The sequence below is a fragment of the Herpailurus yagouaroundi genome, unplaced genomic scaffold (genome assembly GCF_014898765.1).
Source record: "Herpailurus yagouaroundi ecotype Mexico unplaced genomic scaffold, PumYag 190, whole genome shotgun sequence".
NCBI lineage: Eukaryota > Metazoa > Chordata > Mammalia > Carnivora > Felidae > Herpailurus > Herpailurus yagouaroundi.
In genome coordinates, this window is record NW_024412421.1 from 24,721,820 (window position 1) to 24,739,623 (window position 17,804).

The 17,804-nt window shown below is 43.7% G+C and overlaps 1 protein-coding gene across 4 annotated transcripts in view; it reads left to right on the forward strand.

The window, feature by feature from the left end:
- Positions 1-17,804, forward strand: part of LOC121009765 (hydrocephalus-inducing protein homolog) — a 240,648-nt gene that overhangs the window by 207,479 nt on the left and 15,365 nt on the right. For 2 of the 4 annotated variants that reach the window (XM_040443058.1, XM_040443059.1), the window contains 9 exons: positions 78-299; positions 4,277-4,446; positions 6,232-6,430; positions 8,179-8,337; positions 10,446-10,723; positions 11,883-12,102; positions 13,702-13,914; positions 15,143-15,306; positions 16,151-16,301. In XM_040443058.1, the coding sequence (XP_040298992.1) occupies positions 78-299; positions 4,277-4,446; positions 6,232-6,430; positions 8,179-8,337; positions 10,446-10,723; positions 11,883-12,102; positions 13,702-13,914; positions 15,143-15,306; positions 16,151-16,301 (1,776 nt within the window). Of the gene's footprint in view, positions 1-77; positions 300-4,276; positions 4,447-6,231; positions 6,431-8,178; positions 8,338-10,445; positions 10,724-11,882; positions 12,103-13,701; positions 13,915-15,142; positions 15,307-16,150; positions 16,302-17,804 lie in introns of those variants that run through there. The other 2 variants (XM_040443060.1, XM_040443061.1) reach the window with 2 other exon arrangements.

The following is a 17,804-nucleotide window of genomic DNA, read 5'->3' on the forward strand; positions in this document are numbered from 1 at the left end:
TGTTATGTATCCTGACCCGAGAGAATGGAACCATGGTTGCATTCATTCCATATACTACTCTGTTCTCTGTCTCTCAGGTGGAGTTGAATGAATGTGTTCAGTGTGAACTCAGCTTTATCAACACTGGAAAGTTCAGCTTCAGCTTCCAGGCAGAGCTATCTGGCCCCAAAGCCCTGCTGCAGTACTTGGACTTTTCACCCATTGATGGCAGTGTGGATGTGGGGCAGAGTGTGCACGCCACCTTGTCTTTCCAACCACTTAAGAAGTGTGTCTTGAAGGGCCTGGAACTCAGAATCAAGGTGAGACCATTTAATATTGCCGGACACTGGAAGCACTCACAGCACTCTGTCTTGAAGGATTAGTTCTCCTGTGTGCTCCTTGTCTTCTCCACTCTGCCAGAAGCTCCTGGAGAGCGGTTGTGTTGGAGATAGTCCCATAATCTCTAGTATAAAGGCCTCATTCACAGTTGAGGTGCCTGGTGAGTGGCAGTTGAAAAGCGGTTCACCATCCATGCACTAGAATACCATGCAGCCATTAAAATGAACAAGGGAGACAGATGGGAGATGGAAAGGAAGCAAGAGAGACAAAATATGTATAACATTTTCCAAGATAAGCTATTGAATGAAAAACCAAGGAACTGTGATGTCCACAGTAATGGCTGTGTCCTATGGTGTTCTTCCGCCAAAAACAAACAAACAAACAAACAAAAACCAGCAAAATCAACTTTTTTAGAACTCTCAAAATCAACCAAAGGCTTGCAACAATCCTAGGAGCATTTATTCAAGAAAAATAGATGTACTGTGTATATATGCCACATTTTCTTTAGTTATTCATCCATCGAAGGACAATTAGGTTGTTTCCACATCTTGACTACTATGAATAGTGCTACACCAAACATGAACATTAACAAGTGTTAATATCTCTTGAAAATTCTGATTTAAATTCTTTTGGATAGCACAACCAAACAAAGACACCACAAGAAAACTACAGGCCAATATCCCAAATGAACATAGGTGTAAAAATCCTCAATAAAATACCAGTAAACCAAATCCAACAATACACTGAAAGGATCATACACTATGATCAAGTGGGACTTATCCCTCAGAGCAAGGGTGGTTCAACATACAAAAATCAATTAATGTTATATCTCACATTAACGGAATAAAAGATAAAAGTCACATGAGCATCACAATAGAAGTGGCAAAAAGCATTTGACAAAATTCATCACCAAAAACTCTCAACAAACTAGGATTAGACGGAAAGTACCCCAACATACTAAAGGCCATATATGAAAAGCTCACAGCTACCATCATATTCATCAGTGAAAAGCTAAAAGCTCTTCCTCTAAGATCAGGAACAAGGCAAGGATGTCTACTTTCACCACTTCTATTCAACAGAGTACTGGAAGTCCTAGGCAGAGCAATTAGGTAAGGGAAAGAAAGAAGATGCATCCAAATCAGAAAGGAAAAAATAAAATCCCTGTGTGCAGACAGCATGATCTTCTATGTAGAAAACCCAAAAGATTCCATTAAAAAATCTCTTAGAATTAATAAAATAATGAAGTAAAGTTGCAGGATACAAAGTCAACAAACAAAAATCAGTTGCTTTTCTGTACACTAACAAGAAACTGTCTGAAAAGAAAATTAGTGGGAATGCAAGCTGGTGCAGCCACTCTGGAAAACAGTATGGAGGTTCCTCAAAAAACTAAAAATAGAACTACCGTATGACCCAGCAATTGCACTACTAGGCATTTATCCATGGAATACAGGTGTGCTATTTCAAAGTGGCACATGTACCCCATGTTTATAGCAGCACTATCGACAATAGCCAAAGTATGGGATATATATATATACATATATATATGTATATATATATATGTATATATATATACATATATATATATACACACACACACACACAATGGAGTATTATATATATAGATAATATATATATATATATATATACATACAATGGAGTATTACTTGGCAATCAGAAAGAACGAAATCTTGCCATTTGCAACTATGTGGATGGAACTGGAGGGTATTATGATAAGTGAAATTAGTCAGAGAAAGACAAAAATCATGACTTCACTCATATGAGGACTTTAAGAGACAAAACAGATGAACATAAGGGAAGGTAAACAAAAATAATATACAAACAGTGAGGGGGACAAAACAGAAGAGACTCATAAATATGGAGAACAAACTGAGGGTTGCTGGAGGGGTTGTGGGAGGGGGGGTGGGCTAAATGGGTAAGGGGCACTAAGGAATCCACTCCTGAAATCATTGTTGCACTATATGCTAACTAATTTGGATGTAAATTTTAAAAAATAAAAAAATAAAAATAAATAAAATTAGGAAAACAACTTCATTTAATCCATGGAAAAGGATTAAATTATCAGGAATAAACTTAACTACGGTGGTGAAAGACTTGTATACTGAAAACTATAAAACACTGATGAAAGAAATTAAAGACACCAACAAATGAAAAATATCCTGTGTTCATGGATGGGAAGCGTTAATATTATTAAAATGTCCATACTGCCCAAAGCCTTCTATAGATTTAATGCAATCCCTATCAAAATCCCAATGGCATTTTTTTTTTTTTTACAAAACAGAAAAACAATTCTACAACTCATACGAGACCACAAAAGACCACAAATAGCCAAATCAGTCCTGAGAAAGAAGAACAAGGCTAGGGACACCACACTTCCTGATTTCAAACTATATTACAAAGCTACCAAAATCAAAATAGTACAGTACCAGCATCGAGACACATACATAGACCAATGGAACAGAACAGAGCCCAGAAATAAATGCACACATACACAACCAACAGATCTTTGACAAGGGTGCCAAGTATACACAATGGAAAAGGAGAATCTCTTCAACAAATGGTGCTGGGAAAACTGGATATTCAGATCCAAAAGACCTGTAGGACCTGAAACCATAGAACTCCTAGAAGAAAACATCGGGGGGAAGTTCATAACAACAGTTTGTCGGTGGCTTCATGGATATGACACTAAATGCACAGGCAACAAAAAACAAAATAGACAAGTGGAAGTACCTCAAAATCAAAAGCTTCTGCACAGCAAAAGCAACAGTCAACAGAGTTAAAAGACATTGTCTTTTTATTCATATCCTTAAGAAGAAGGCAACTGACAGTTAACCAGGAGGTATAGCAATTGGAATGAAGGTCGGTTTCTAGCCATTCCATAATTTAGATGGACATTAAGTCATAGCACAGTCTAAAAAAAAGTTGTGTTCTTTTTTTTTTTTTCAATTAGAAAAAAGCAAAGCTGTAAAACTCTGAGCCTGGAACTCGGGGGCAGGCTTGTAGCCATCTTCCCTGAGAAGTGCCATCCCTTTTCAGAACTTTTTTCAGAACATTTGTGTCTTACGGCAAAAAGAAACATCACACATCATAGTACCTTCCTGCTCTACTTGGCATAAAAGTTTAAGGTGGTCAATTTTACTCCTTTTCAGGGAATCAGTCACCAAATGCAAAGACTTTAAAAGCCTAAGCCTTAAATAAGAAACTGTTTTTCAATTTATGAAGTCATTTAGGAAATCTTGTACCAATGACTATTATGTTTATTCTAATGATGTTTAGAATGAGTAGTGGATATTTCATTTTAAATCAATTATCAACTTAAGAAATTTCATATTATAAAAAGTTTTTGAAGAGTAGAGTAAGTTCCTGTCCCCTCAGGCATGTGTATCATCTTATGGAGAATTCAGAGGTGACCCATATTCTAACTTTCCACCCTTTCACCCTTGACATATGGGCCTTTGACCTCATTCTTGTCCTTTCCTGGTCACAAGGTGGCCATCCCACCTGCAACCCCATGTCTGCATTCAGAATGGAAACACGAGGCAAGAGCCCAAAGGCAAACACAAACAAGTAAACAGACAAATTTTCCCAGCAAGACTTTGCCTCTGTATTCAAAATAGGACACCCTCTTGTCTTCTTCTGTTTACATCCTGATGACCAGAACTGTGTCTGATGACCACCCTTGGGGGCAAGGAAGGATAGGACCTCGGGTATTTTCACCTAGGTCCCCTGGCAACTACTCAGAGTCCTGTTAATGAGGAAGCCTTGGGAAGCAGGTGCTTTGCAGGCCAACAGACTTCTAACCTATGAATCAGAACCCCTACAGATGGTGTCTTGGGACCCATTTTTTTTAAGCACTGACCACTTTCCTCCTTCACCTGAGGACCTGAGGAGTCCTTTGCTCACACCTCTAATCACCCTCCACCTGCATTTCCGCCTGCAGGTCAGCCACGGCCCAAAGTTTACATGCAGCATCTTGGGCTGTGCTGTGAGCCCGGCCATTCATTTCTCCTTCACCAGCTACAACTTTGGGACCTGCTTCATCTACCAAGCTGGCATGCCCCCATACAAACAAATGCTGGTTGTCACCAACAAGGAAGAAACACCCATGAGGTAAGCAGACTTTCCAGAGCTTCCAGATGATTCTGTAGCTCCTTGTGGGTTCTACAGCCTCCACATAGGTGAAGTCCTGCCAAAATAGAAAAAAGAAAGATTATGGGAAAAGTCAAACCCAGTTGGGCATGAATCCCGCGTCTGCTTTCCCTACCACTAATACTGACACTTGGGTAGCCAGGAGCTACTCTGCTGAAAATCTTGAAGTGAGGAGGGCAATGCCAGATGTAACGGAGGTGGAAACCGAGGCTTGGAGAATTAAAAAGTGACTTCCTCAGGCCATTACTTCGCAATAAATGACAGATATATACTGAGCCTAAGTCTTTTGATTAAAATCCAGCCTCTCTGCACCATCCCTATGTAGAATGTTCCAGTCCAGGTTTCTGGGCCTTATCCCAGACCTATCAAAACAGAATTTCCAGAGACTGGCCCGGAGACCTGTGTTTCCTCAAAGCTCTTTCCTAAAGGAAGGAACTGTTACACATCTGTGCTATCCAGTATGGCAACCTATAAGTACATAAAATATGCCTGGTGAGACTAAGAGACTGAATTTTTCATTTTTTAAGTTTCAATTCATTTGAATTTGAATTGCCACATGTGTCTAGTGCCTACCATATTGGACAGCACAGGCCTAAGTTCAAATCCCAACTCTTCCCTAGCTGTGTAACCTGGGGCACATGGTCTAACCTCTCCTTTCCTGGGATGGGGGATAATAATAGCTCCTCCCCTACAAGGCTATTAGGAGGGTTAAATTAGTTCATCTAGAGAGAGTACTTAGAATAGTGCCTGGACCATAGCAAATGCTCGGTTATGGTTATCTGCTGCTACTGCTACTGTTGCAGTGATGATAACTATTATCCTGAATAGTGAGTAACAAGAGTGTCATGTGATTTTAAATGCTAATTAAAAATCTTCCCTGCATGATTTAATTCAATCTGAGTCCTGTGTGAAGGCATTAAGTTCTTTTTATTGGCCTAGCTGGACTCCTTCTCTAAATACCTGGAAGACAGACAAGAAAGTATTGTAATGGAGAACCCTAGGGCCTTCCTACACACAGGTTGACCAGAGTAGACATGATCTTTGAAGATCCCATGTGGTTGAGCAATTAGTGACAATAAGAATGGCTCACCTTTATGGACTGTCTCCTCTGTGCTCTGTGTAGTACTGACTTAGTCACTCTATTTCATTTAATACTCAAAACAACCTTATGAGGTTGTTAATGCTCCAAGCAACCCAGTTCTACAGATAAGGAAACAGAGACCCAAATGAGCTAAGTAACTCTTCTAAGTTCTCACAGCTAGTTAGGGATAGAGCGTGGATCCAAACTCCTGTGTCTGAATCGGGAACATATACTCCTCTCCTCTGTGCTTCACCACCCAGTTACTTTAGGAAACACTTCCTTATAAGAGGGTACAAAGCCATGAGTGGCCTTTTCAAGAAAGAGGATAAATAGAGTGAAAAGAACCTTGAGCGAAGGGCCATGAGACTCTGTGTTTGAGGCCAGGTTCTGCCAGAATCTCAGGGTGTGATTTGGGGTAAGTAACTTGATTATGCCCAGGAAAGTATGGGCTGGATCACTGCTGAGGTCCCTTCTTCCATAGCTCCAGTGAAACAGGGCAGGAAAGCAGCTCACAGAGACAAGGGGACAGAATCAGTCTTTCTGGGTGTCTTAAATGTGTTTTTTGACCTCCAGCACAGGCTGGTACTGGAACCCTCTTACTTGGTAGACAAAATGGAAATACGTGGGCCTTCTAACTTACACACCTTCCTCCTGATTTTCTCTAGCTTAGACTGTCTATACGCCAATACCGCATACCTCGAGGTGAACTTCCATGTTGATGTGATAAAGCCAGGAAAGACACTGGAGATTCCAATCACCTTTTATCCTCGAGAAAGTATCAATTATCGAGAACTCATCCCCTTTGAAATCAACGGGCTCTCACAACAAGTAATTGAAATCAAAGGGAAAGGCACCGAGATGAAGGTACGAGACAGTTGGGGAGATCCTCAGCCATGGCAGCCATGCCTTTTTGCCCTCCCAGCCACCTTTGCCCCTCCCACTCTTCCCTCTCCACCTGTCCTGCCCCCAAGCTGCGTTGTCAGAGGCCAGCGAGTCCAACCCAAGGATGGCCTGTCAAATCTGACTCGAGTGAACCATAGACCGTATTCAATATCAAACTTTACTATATCATAGGGTACAAGTAATCACAGGCATTGGAGAAACATCTTTTTCTTGGAAAAGTTTGAGACTGTCAGATGCACAATCCCAAGCATGTCCGTCTCTCACATTAGGGCATGTTTTGTTTCCACGTTTAATAGACAAGATCTGTTTTGAATAGCAATTCGTTTTAGATATACACACAGACATACATTTCAGTTGTGGAACATCTTTCTTTAATGCCACATTGATTGATATTCTTGAGCCAGGTGCAGATCCCAGGATTATATTTGATTGTGGGCATTTCTTCTAAGTTGGTACTCCTAATGAAAGTCCTGCTGCTAATCCCTTTCTCCCCAGTGTCTGGTAAACATGTAAGGTGTCTGTTTGGTTGGTATATTTGCATTTTAATAGGAGATTTTAGAAGACTAAAGGCCTTCCAAGATGCTCAGGAATGCATGGGACATTTCAGCAACTGAGAAGGTGGGAGGGGTGTGTTCCTGGCAGCCTTCCCATCAAGCTAGAGGAATGACAAGACATTGCCACCTGGTGTTGTCTGTACCCAAGCCAGAGATGGGGTCTCTTCTGATATCACTGATCCGTTCACTTGTTCCTTCTGTCACTCACTCATTTTGCACCCATTTTGTGCTAGGTACTTTGGGGGAAATCTGGAGGGGACTTAAATGTGTTCTCTGACCTCCAGAAGCACAGGCTGCTGTTGGAGACTCTCACCTTTTTAGACACCATAGAAACATGCGGGCTGGATATAAAGAAAGTTGAGGGGCAGGGGGTGTGCCGTTTAGTGACTGCCTGACTGGCTGCTGCTCATTGTGTGTCCATGCCATCCTGAGGGCGAGGCCCAGCCTGACCTTGATCTATCCAGGCCAACATTTTGATCAGTGCCATAGATGAGGACTTGGAAGCGTGTCTACTCTTCCACCTCTGCCTCCACCATTTTGTCTGTGTGGCCCTCACCTGTCCCTGTCCAGCCCACCCCACAGATCAGCAAGCCAGAGCAATCACAAAACACACGTTTAATTGGGTCACTCCATGCTTCGCTGGCCTCCCACTTCTCCCAGCACAATCCCTGACCACCTCCAAACTTGTCTTCTCAATGTGCCCCTCTCTCCCAGCCACAGGCCTTCCTGGGCCACTCCTCTGACTCAGGGCCTTGCCACAGGCTGTTGTCTCCCCCCCCCCCTCCCCCGGGTGGCCTCCAACCCCATGCCCACCCTGACTCAAACAGACTAGATGGCACCCTTCCTTTAGCTCCCAGGGTAGACATGCCTTCCCCAGGGAGGCGGCCCCAGAACCCCCAGCCAGCTCAGACCCTGCAATATGTTCTCACAGTACCCTGAGCTTTTCCATCATGTCTCCTCATCCAGTTGTGATTATGTAGCTGCTTAGTGGATATTGTATGCACGTGTTTACCAGGTGAGTGAATGCCCATCCCATATGAAGAAGGCAGGACACTGACAGGAACCACCATTGCCTCACCAGGATAGGTGTATGATAATAGTTTTTTTCAAGGAACTGATGAACCCTCCCTCTCTCCTCTCTTTCTGGTTCCACAGATTTTAGTCCTAGATCCGGTCAATAGGATTGTAAAGTTGGGAGCTGTCCTGCCAGGACAGGTTGTGAAAAAAACCGTTTCCATCGTGAACGATAGCCACGCCCCACTCACTTTTAGCCAGACAGTCCTGTTCTCGATTCCAGAACTCCAGGAACCCAAGGTTGGTGCCCAGGGCTCCCAGTGGGCTTCTTATGCTTCCCAGTGACATGGGTGACTAGATGACTGTGCTAGCAACACAAACAGCTCACACTTCTCGGGCGTCTACCATGCACCAGGACATTCTAAGAGCTTCCCCCGTGCTACCTCTGAGCATCTTCACAAAAACAGTATAGGGCTAGTACTCTTATCATTCTCATTTTACAGATAAGGACACCAAGGCTTAGAGAGGCTGCATACCTCGAAAAGGCAACAGAATGAAAGAGAAAGGGGTGGGATTTGGTAGATCTGGATTCTAATGAATGTATATATCCTCATCGTTGGAAGCTTGAAAAATATGGAAAGACATAAAGAAAAACATTTTCGCCATAATCTCACACCCAGAAATAATCACTTGCAGATGACCACCTTCTTGCTGTATACCCACCTGGCAGAGAGACCACAAGATCAAGCTTCTGGTGTCTCTTCTTACAAAGACACCGGTCCCATTATGAGGATCCCACTCCCGTGACCTTATCTACCCCTAATTACCCCCTAAAGGCCTCATCTCCAAATGCCACTCACATATGAATTGTCAGCCGGTGGAGTGGGGGACACAATTCAATCTGTAGCAAGGTGAACACAATGTTGACTGGTCTGATGGAGTTCACAGTCTTTGGGGGTCACTGACACGGAAACAACTCCAGGACAGCCTAGAAACTGCAGAGGCAGGGTGTGAATTGGGAGGGGCTGCTCAGACGACAGCGGGGGGCTGTGGGAGGCCTCATAGGGCGGGAGGTCTGTATTGGGTTTTGGGGATGGAAAGGTGTCTCCAGGCAGACAGGTTGGGGAGAGGTGTGCTGGCAGGCAGAGCTACGTGTGCTTGGGGGGGGGGGGGGTCTGTGCTTTTAGAAAGCTAGGTGTGATTGTGTAGGCAGGGGTGCTGTGGACCGTCCAGGGATTGCCAAACACAGAGAAATGGGCTGGGGAAGCTAGCCAGAGCAAGAGAGCCAGTGGCACCTCATCCCAGGGCCCATGGTGCTGGCCAAAGACAGAGGGCAGACTTGCTTCCACTTCCTCATTCATCCAAATCAAAATCCTCAGTGCCGCAGGGTCAGGGCCCCTGACCGTTGGGCTGAGCCGCCTTTGCCTCTTGAGGTGACGCGTTACCTGTACTGGCACCAACATCGTGGTGTTTGGAGAGCTCACGGAGACTGCTGTCCCTGCGTGGTTTCCAGCCCACTGTCTGCTGCCACAGTCCACCTGCTGGTGACCACACAACACCCTGTACCCCAGGAAGCACGAGCCCGGAAGGAGCTTCGGTTTCCTGAAAGCTGATTTTGGTTGATTTCTACCAGGACAAAGGAGGCGGGGGGAGGGAAAACCATACGAATTTAAGCAAGAGTTCTCAAGCTTTAGAAGACACGGGTCACTCAGGGCACTTTTGAAGATGTGAGCTCCAAGCTCTCCCAAAATTCAGTTGGAATGGGTCAGGACCTGTGAATATGCATTTTAATTAAATTTTTTTTAACGTTTTTTATTTATTTTTGAGACAGAGAGAGACAGAGCATGAACGGGGGAGGGGCAGAGAGAGAGGGAGACACAGAATTGGAAGCAGGCTCCAGGCTCTGAGCCATCAGCCCAGAGCCCGATGCGGGGCTCGAACTCACGGACCGCGAGATCGTGACCTGAGCTGAAGTCGGACGCTTAACCGACTGAGCCACCCAGGCACCCCTGAATCTGCATTTTAAAGAGCACAGTGGGAAGTGTGGTACAGGGAACCCAGGGAGCACTCCTTGGAAAAACACAGGAGCGCTAAGTGTTTTCTATTTCCTCTTATCTTACTATTTCCTGCACCAGAGAGTAGGGGTCATTTGCAAGGAGCTGGAGAGAAAAATTAACATTTATCGAATGGCTATTACATGCCACACATTTATATAGGTGATCTGAATCTTCACCATAGAGTAAGCCAAAGAAAGTTTAAGTAACTTAGCAAAGATGACACAGCCGTCAGGAGAGAGCAGAGTGGGATTTGACCCCTGGGCTATTGCAGCCCTAACAGCAAGACCCAGAAATAGAAGCCTCAGATGCCCTCTGCCCTCAGCTGCTGAGTCTCATTGCTGTTTTGCCCAGGTCATCACCTTAATACCATCCTGCAACATCACTCTGAAGCCCAAAGAGGTCTGTAAGCTGGAAGTCATCTTTGCCCCAAAGAAACGCATCCCTCCCTTCTCTGAGGAGGTGTTCATGGAATGCATGGGGCTTCTGCGTCCTCTCTTCCTCCTTAGCGGCTGTTGCCAGGCCCTGGAGATCTCCCTGGACCAGGAGCATCTCCCCTTCGGGCCAGTCGTGTATCAGACACAAGCCACGCGTCGCATCCTTATGTTGAACACGGGTGACGTGGGTGCAAGGTAGGAGAGTGGCATCCCTACCCAAGGCCAAACACAGCTCTCTTGACTCTGGATTTGCCCTGGATTCAGACTGGATATTTGTTTTACAAGTGTAGCCACTTTTTCTTTCTTTCCCCTCCCTTTCACAGCCCCTCCCCTCCCTCAAGATGGGACGTGGCCCTGCTAGGGTGACTGCGGCTGCCAGGATTACAAAAATTAATGCAATAGAGAAGATTAGTTCGGTGCATGTTATACACCCTTTACATGGTTCCTTTTGCTTATTACCAAAACAATTCTATGGTTGATCCGTTTTACAGACGAGACAACTGAGACTACTTTTCCAAAATCATGCATCCAGCTAGAACTTACACTGTGCCAGTGCAGTGCTAAGCATTCTTACGTATAAGCTCCCATTTAATTACCCCAGACCCCTGAGAGGTAGTAGTATATTGTCCTCATTTCACAGATGAAGGTGAGGCTCAAGGAGGTCAGGTGATTTACCTGAGGTCACATGGCTAAGAGGTGAGAAAGATGGGATTAGAACACAAGTATACCTCTGACTGCTCTCCTCTCTAGGCTCTTCCCTCTGGCTAGCAGGTGCCCGGCCCAGTCACGACTCGGGCATGCCACCATAGCTGTGCAGACACCCCTCACCCAGACCTCAGTGTGGACAGTGCCCCGAGGGTGTGGCTGGAAGCACAGAGGGATGGCCCACAGAGGGATGACTAAGAGTGCCCCCAAGAACGGGTGCATCTCTCACCTGAAGGCATTGCCTCTGCCCTCCTGGATCTGACCTGAGAGGCAATGCAGGGGGTGCTTATAGCCATGGCCTTGGGAGGGTTCCAGTCCTAGCCCCGGCACTTCCTGGCTGTGTGATCTCGGATACACATGTGTTAGCGTGTTCATGTGCATGTTCCTCGACGAGTCACTTGCAGAATATAAGATAAGATGCGGCCATTTCCCACCCTGCTCAGGTCTGAGAGACAGCTGAGCTGTCTTACCCAGAAGTGAGCTAGCTCTTGACTCCATCCGCCTTTGCTCTGCCCACATCCCACGGAGTATTCAAAGGGGTGAACCTCTCAGCTAAAAGCCTAGGCAAAGTCCCTTGATCTCAGCAGCATTAAGCACACCCCAGGATACTAGTAAACTGTCTTTCCTGTCTCCTTTTGTCTTGGAAAAGGTTTAAATGGGATGTCAAAAAATTTGAGCCCCATTTTTCCATCAGCCCAGAGGAAGGCTACATCACTGCAGGCATGGAGGTCTCTTTTGAAGTGACCTACCATCCCACTGAGGTGGGCAAGGAGAGTCTCTATAAAAACTTGCTCTGCTTCATCCATGGAGGCAATCCTCTGAACCTCACCCTATCTGGAGTCTGCGTGGGACCACCTTCAGTAAGAGAGGTCAGTAGCTGCTGCCCACAGAAGTGCCAATGGCAAGAGTGGGCCCAGCAGACACCACAATTGAATTCAGCTGGGCCTTCTAGAAACAAGTGACTCTGTTCAAACAGTCCTCGGTGCCAACGTCAAACATTCAGACCTGCTCCCTCCCACCACAGGGCCTTTGCATATCCTTTTCCCCACTGCTGCAATATTCATTTCCCCTCTTCATTTAGTTAATTCCTATTCATTCTTCAGCTCTCAACTCAAGCATTACATTCTCAAGGAAGGTTTCTCTGACATATTTGGCTAGATCAAATTCTCTTACAAGCACTGTAAGTAAAGGGTAAACACTTTCCCCTTCTCTCATTAAAAAAAAAAAAGTTGGGAGTGGGGGAGTGGGCTTGAGTTAACCTTCTGCTAGCCTTGTCCCTAGAAACCTAACAGTAGACTCCATTCCACTTACGGTAAAAAATCACTTATGGTAAAAATTACACCTGATCTCCATCTCTATAATTATGTAAATGGAATCACCCAGGGTGCTATGAACATGTATGTACAAATCTTGGCAAGAAAATATGCTTCCATTATCTTGGGTAAATGCCCAGATGGCTGGGGCACAAAGCAGGTATATATTTACTTTTTAAAGAACCTACTAAACTCTTTTCCAAAGTGGTTGTGTTTCTACCGACAATGTCTGATATTTCCACTTGCATCCCATTTTGCCCACACTTGTTACCACCTGTTGTTTTAATTTTAGCCATTCTAATAAATATAAGGTGGTATCTCATTGTGGCTTTTAATTTGTGGTTCCCTAATGACTAATGACATTGAGAATCTTTTCAGGTATTTGTTTGCCATCCATATATCATCTTTGTTGAAGTACCTGTTTGAATTCTCTGTCCATATTTAATTGGGATGTTTGTTTTCTTATTATTGAGTTTTGAGAGCTCTTCATATATTCAGGGCACAAATTTTACATTTAGATCTTAATGTGTTTAGAGTTAATTTTTGTATGTAGCATAAGATATGGATCAAAATTCATTTTGTTTTATCATTTGTATGTGGATATTCAGTTGTTCTAGCACCATTTGTTGAAGATTATCCTTTCTCCACTGAAATGCCTCTGCACCTTGGTCATAACTCATTTAACCATATATGTGCAGGTGTCTATTGCTGAATGCTGTCCTTGTCCACTGATCTATTTGACTCTTTTTACCAACAGTGCTACACTGTCCACACTGTCAGTGGTCAGTTCTCAGCTGTTGACCTGTTGATAGTATTTGATACCTTGAACAAGTCCCTTGAAGGAAGATGCTTCAAACACTTCACATGGTCCCTAGGATGCCACCCTCTCCTGGGTTTCCTCCTACCTTATTAGATGCTCCTTCTCATCTCCTCTTCTGATTTTTTTTTAACACTGGAGTGTGTCAGTCAGGAATTGGTTCTTAAATTTCTTCTTTTATCTAAAAACACTTAACTTCTTGATAATCTCATCCAGTTTCTTGGCCTTTAAAAAAAAAACATTGCTATACTCCCAAATATGGATGCCAGCCTAAACCTTTCCTTGAATTCCTCATTTGTAAATTTCACTACCTACTTCAGATGTCTGTTTTCTTCCAGGTGGTAAATTTCACCTGCCAGGTACGCTCCAAACACACTCAGACCATCATGCTTTCAAACCGCACCAACCAGACCTGGAACCTGCACCCCATCTTTGAGGGTGAGCACTGGGAGGGGCCAGAGTTCATCACCCTGGAGCCCCATCAGCAAAACAAGCCCTATGAGATTACCTACAGACCCCGCACCATGAACTTGGAGAACCGCAAACATCAGGTAGGCTGAGGCTCCCCACCGCCACTCCCTATTGATTTTACTGTGGGGTTGGAGGGAGGAGTCATGCAAGAGAGGTGAGGAGAACCCCACGAATCATGTTGGAACAATGGGGAATAATGCAGATTATGGAGTCCAAAACTTCCCTTGTTGCCTGTATTTTTTCATGTACAGGGGATTTTCTTGGAACAAGGGGCTCAGTTCTGAACAGAGTCCTGGACTAAGCATCAAGTAATTCATATTTAGCCTAATTGTACAAATAGCATCATCGCCACTGTAACAAACTTTTAAAAAGAAAAGAAGCCATAATCTTCCACCCTAAAGAAAGAATTTTTTCTTCTAAGCTGTATTTTTTTTAAGTTTATTTATTTATTTTGAAAGAGAGAGAGTAGGGAAGGGGCAGAGAGAGAGACAGAATTGCAAGCAGGCTCCACCCTGTCAGTGCAGAGCTGGACGTGGGGCTCAATCTCACGAACCATGAGAGCATGACCTGAGCCAAAATCAAAAGTTGGACACTTAACCAACTAAGCCACTCAGGTGCCTCTAAGCTTTACTTTCTTTGTAAGTAATCTCTACACCCAGGGTCCGGTTGAACTCACAACCCCGCAATCAAGAATCAGATGCTCTACCGACTGAATCAGCCAGTCACCCCAAGAACTGTTTTCTCCTATCTTTACTACCAGTCCTTATTCAAATACAGTCATAGTTGCCATCATAGAATACCTAATTTTGCACTCAGTTTATTTTTACTTTACATTAGATCATGAACATTTTTCTGTTTAACTAGTCTTTGTGATGTAATCATGTTTAATGATTGCCTAATATTTCATGGAATGAAAGTTCCATAATTTATGTAATACTCCTCAGTTGTTGAATATTAAAGTTATTACTACCAAATTTTCATCAATATTATAAATGGTTCTAATGCATATGTGTGTGTGTGTGTGTGTGTGTGTAGCTTTTTCCTCCGAAGGGATTTTTAAGTTCCCTGGGGAAAGGTGACCCAGCTAGCTCTATCAATAGAGCATGAGACTCTTAAGTTGCCTGGGGTAGAGTTCCTGGTTCAAATACATATGAACATTTTTATGACTCTTAAAACATGCTACCAAGCTTATTTCAAGAGTTATGCTTATGCAAGGGCCTCTATTAATCCTGTGTCACTACTACGCCTAAGAGGTACCTAATAAAGGAACTTCTGTGCCATTTTGACCACGTTTCTTCTTCTCCTTAGGGCACCCTCTTCTTCCCCCTCCCAGATGGGACTGGCTGGCTATATATGCTGCATGGGACTTCTGAGCTCCCCAAAGCCGTGGCCAGTATCTACCGTGAAGTACCATGTAAGACACCCTATGTTGAACTCCTGCCAATAACCAACTGGCTTAATAAGCCCCAGAGGTGAGAGAGTGGGGCTAGGGGTTGGGATGGAGGAGATGGAGGGAGGACTTCTACTGTCTAGCCTGGCCCTTCCCATGGTCAGGGCCTCTAGAGACATTGAGGGGCTAAAAGAATCAGAGGCAAAGTTCCCTGATGTAACCAAGCATTGTCTGAACTCTAAATTTCCAGACAGTCAGTGCTATCTATGAATAACTGATTCCTTAAGTCTCCTAGAACAGTGCCTGACATAAAATAAGTGCTCAAATAAATGTTAGATGTTATTATTATTATCAAAATGATAATCATGATGGTTATTCTTGAGTTCTCGGTCTTATCACCTAAGCCACTGGCCAGAGAAGGATGTCCCTTGGATCTTATTTGCAGTGGGAGTAGAGTAGAATACAAGGGCTAGAGGAATTGACAACCAGCCTGGTCCCCTTCTTTTACAGAGAAGGAGCCAAAGCCTGGGAGAAGAAGCTTACTTACTGAAGGCCACCAGTTAGCATAGTGGATAAGGGCTCAGACCTAAGTTTGAATCCTAGTTGTACCAATAACTAGTCATGTGACCTGAACATGTTTCCTGCTCTTGGCCTCTATTTCCTCATTAGTAAAATGGGGGTGATAGTTATATGTGTCTCCTACAGACACTGTGAGGTTAAATGCCTCTAACACATTTGGAGCACTGACTCAGTAGCTGGCACATCACAGGTGTCAGTAAATGGTAGTTATTGTTATTGTTAGAGACAAAGGACCAGAACCCTGGACCCACGTGCTTATCATAAAATCAAGAGTAGAGATAGCACCTTTCCTTCCTTTCCTTGGGCAAATGGTTTCATTTTCTCTATCCTCTCTTCATGTGTCCCAGATTCCGGGTCATTGTGGAAATGGTGAAACCAGAGAGGCCAGATCTAAGCGTCACCTTAAAAGGCCTTGATTACATTGATGTACTGTCTGGCTCCAAGAAAGATTACAGGCTGAACTTCTTTTCCCACAAGGAGGGACTCTACAGTGCAAAGGTATCCACGTGTTAAAGACATTTCCCTGGAACTCTGGAGGTTTGCCCCAAGGTTAATAATCCTGGTGTTAGGGAGTGAAGATGTCCTCCCACAGCCAGCCCATCCTTATCCTGCTGGGCTAACCAGTTAGAGACCTGACAAAGCTTTCAGGATTCCCAGCCTCTTGAAGATGAAGCCAGATGACAGGGCCATCCATCCATCATGTAGACCCACAACAAGCCTTCAAGGCAACAGAATCATGGAAATCCTTAAGCAGTAACACTGGGCCAGCAAACACCAGACCACAATAATAAGAAAAGGTCCCGTTTCCTGAGTGATTATAGTGGCCAGCATTGTATTGAACATTTAGTACATATAGCTAGTAATGTCAGAGCCAGGATTCAACTCAGAGCCATTTGCTCCAAGACACCACAGGGTCATTCACACATGAGCTGTTTCTCCTAATTCATTCATTAGCTCAGCAAGTACCTATAAGCATATATGCCACACTCTAAGTGCTGGCAACACAGCAATGATCAAAAATAGGCACAGTCTCTGTTTTCATCAAATGCACTGTCCAGTGAAAGGAGAAGGGCATTAACCAAATAATGGTACTATGAATGTATAATTACAAAATGAGATACATGCTTTGAAGAAAAGGAGTATATATGCATCAGTAGCTCACAGGAGAGATTAGGGCTGAAGATAACATATGGAAATTACTCTTTTACAGATAGTATCAGAAGCTATGATGAAGGAAGGAATCAGCTAGGGAGATTTTAAAGTGAAAAAAGAAAGAACCTAGGAACCCATCTCCTACCTCCAGAAGAGATATTGGCAAAACTCACACAGTGGGATGTCATCCCCTCTCCTAAAATCACTGAGGTAGACTGCTCCACTCAGATCACATTCATAGACTAACAGAGAACCTTAGAATCAAAGTATCATAAAACATCTGAAGAAAAAAAAAGCCACCATAAATAGAAACACCAGCTCAACAAAGGGTAACCCCTAAGATAAAAGAGTCATTAAAGCAAACAGAATATTTTTAGTGAACATTATTAATACCCTCAAAGGAATAAAGGAAGATAATCATACCCATGAAAAAGAACAGGCTATTGTGGAAGACAATCAGAGACCCTAAAAATTAAAAAATTGAATATTTTCAATGGAAAACCTTAGAGGAAGGCTGAATAGTATAATGAACTCTGAGGAAGAGATTACTAGTAAGTTAGAAGATAGAGCTGATTTAGCACATGAGCACAAAGCAATGGCAAGAGTGGAAGGAAACAATAAGTGCTGAAGAGGGTGTGGAGAAGTTGGATCCCTCATACATTGCTGGTGGGAGTGTAAATGGCGCAGCTGCTGTGGAAAACAGTCTGGCATTCCTTAGATGGTTAAACATGGAGCTACCGTGTGACTCAGCAATTTCACTCCTAGGTATATACTCAGGATAAATGAAAATATATGTCCATACAAGAACCTGTACATAAATGTTCATAGCAGCATTATTCTTTTTTTTTT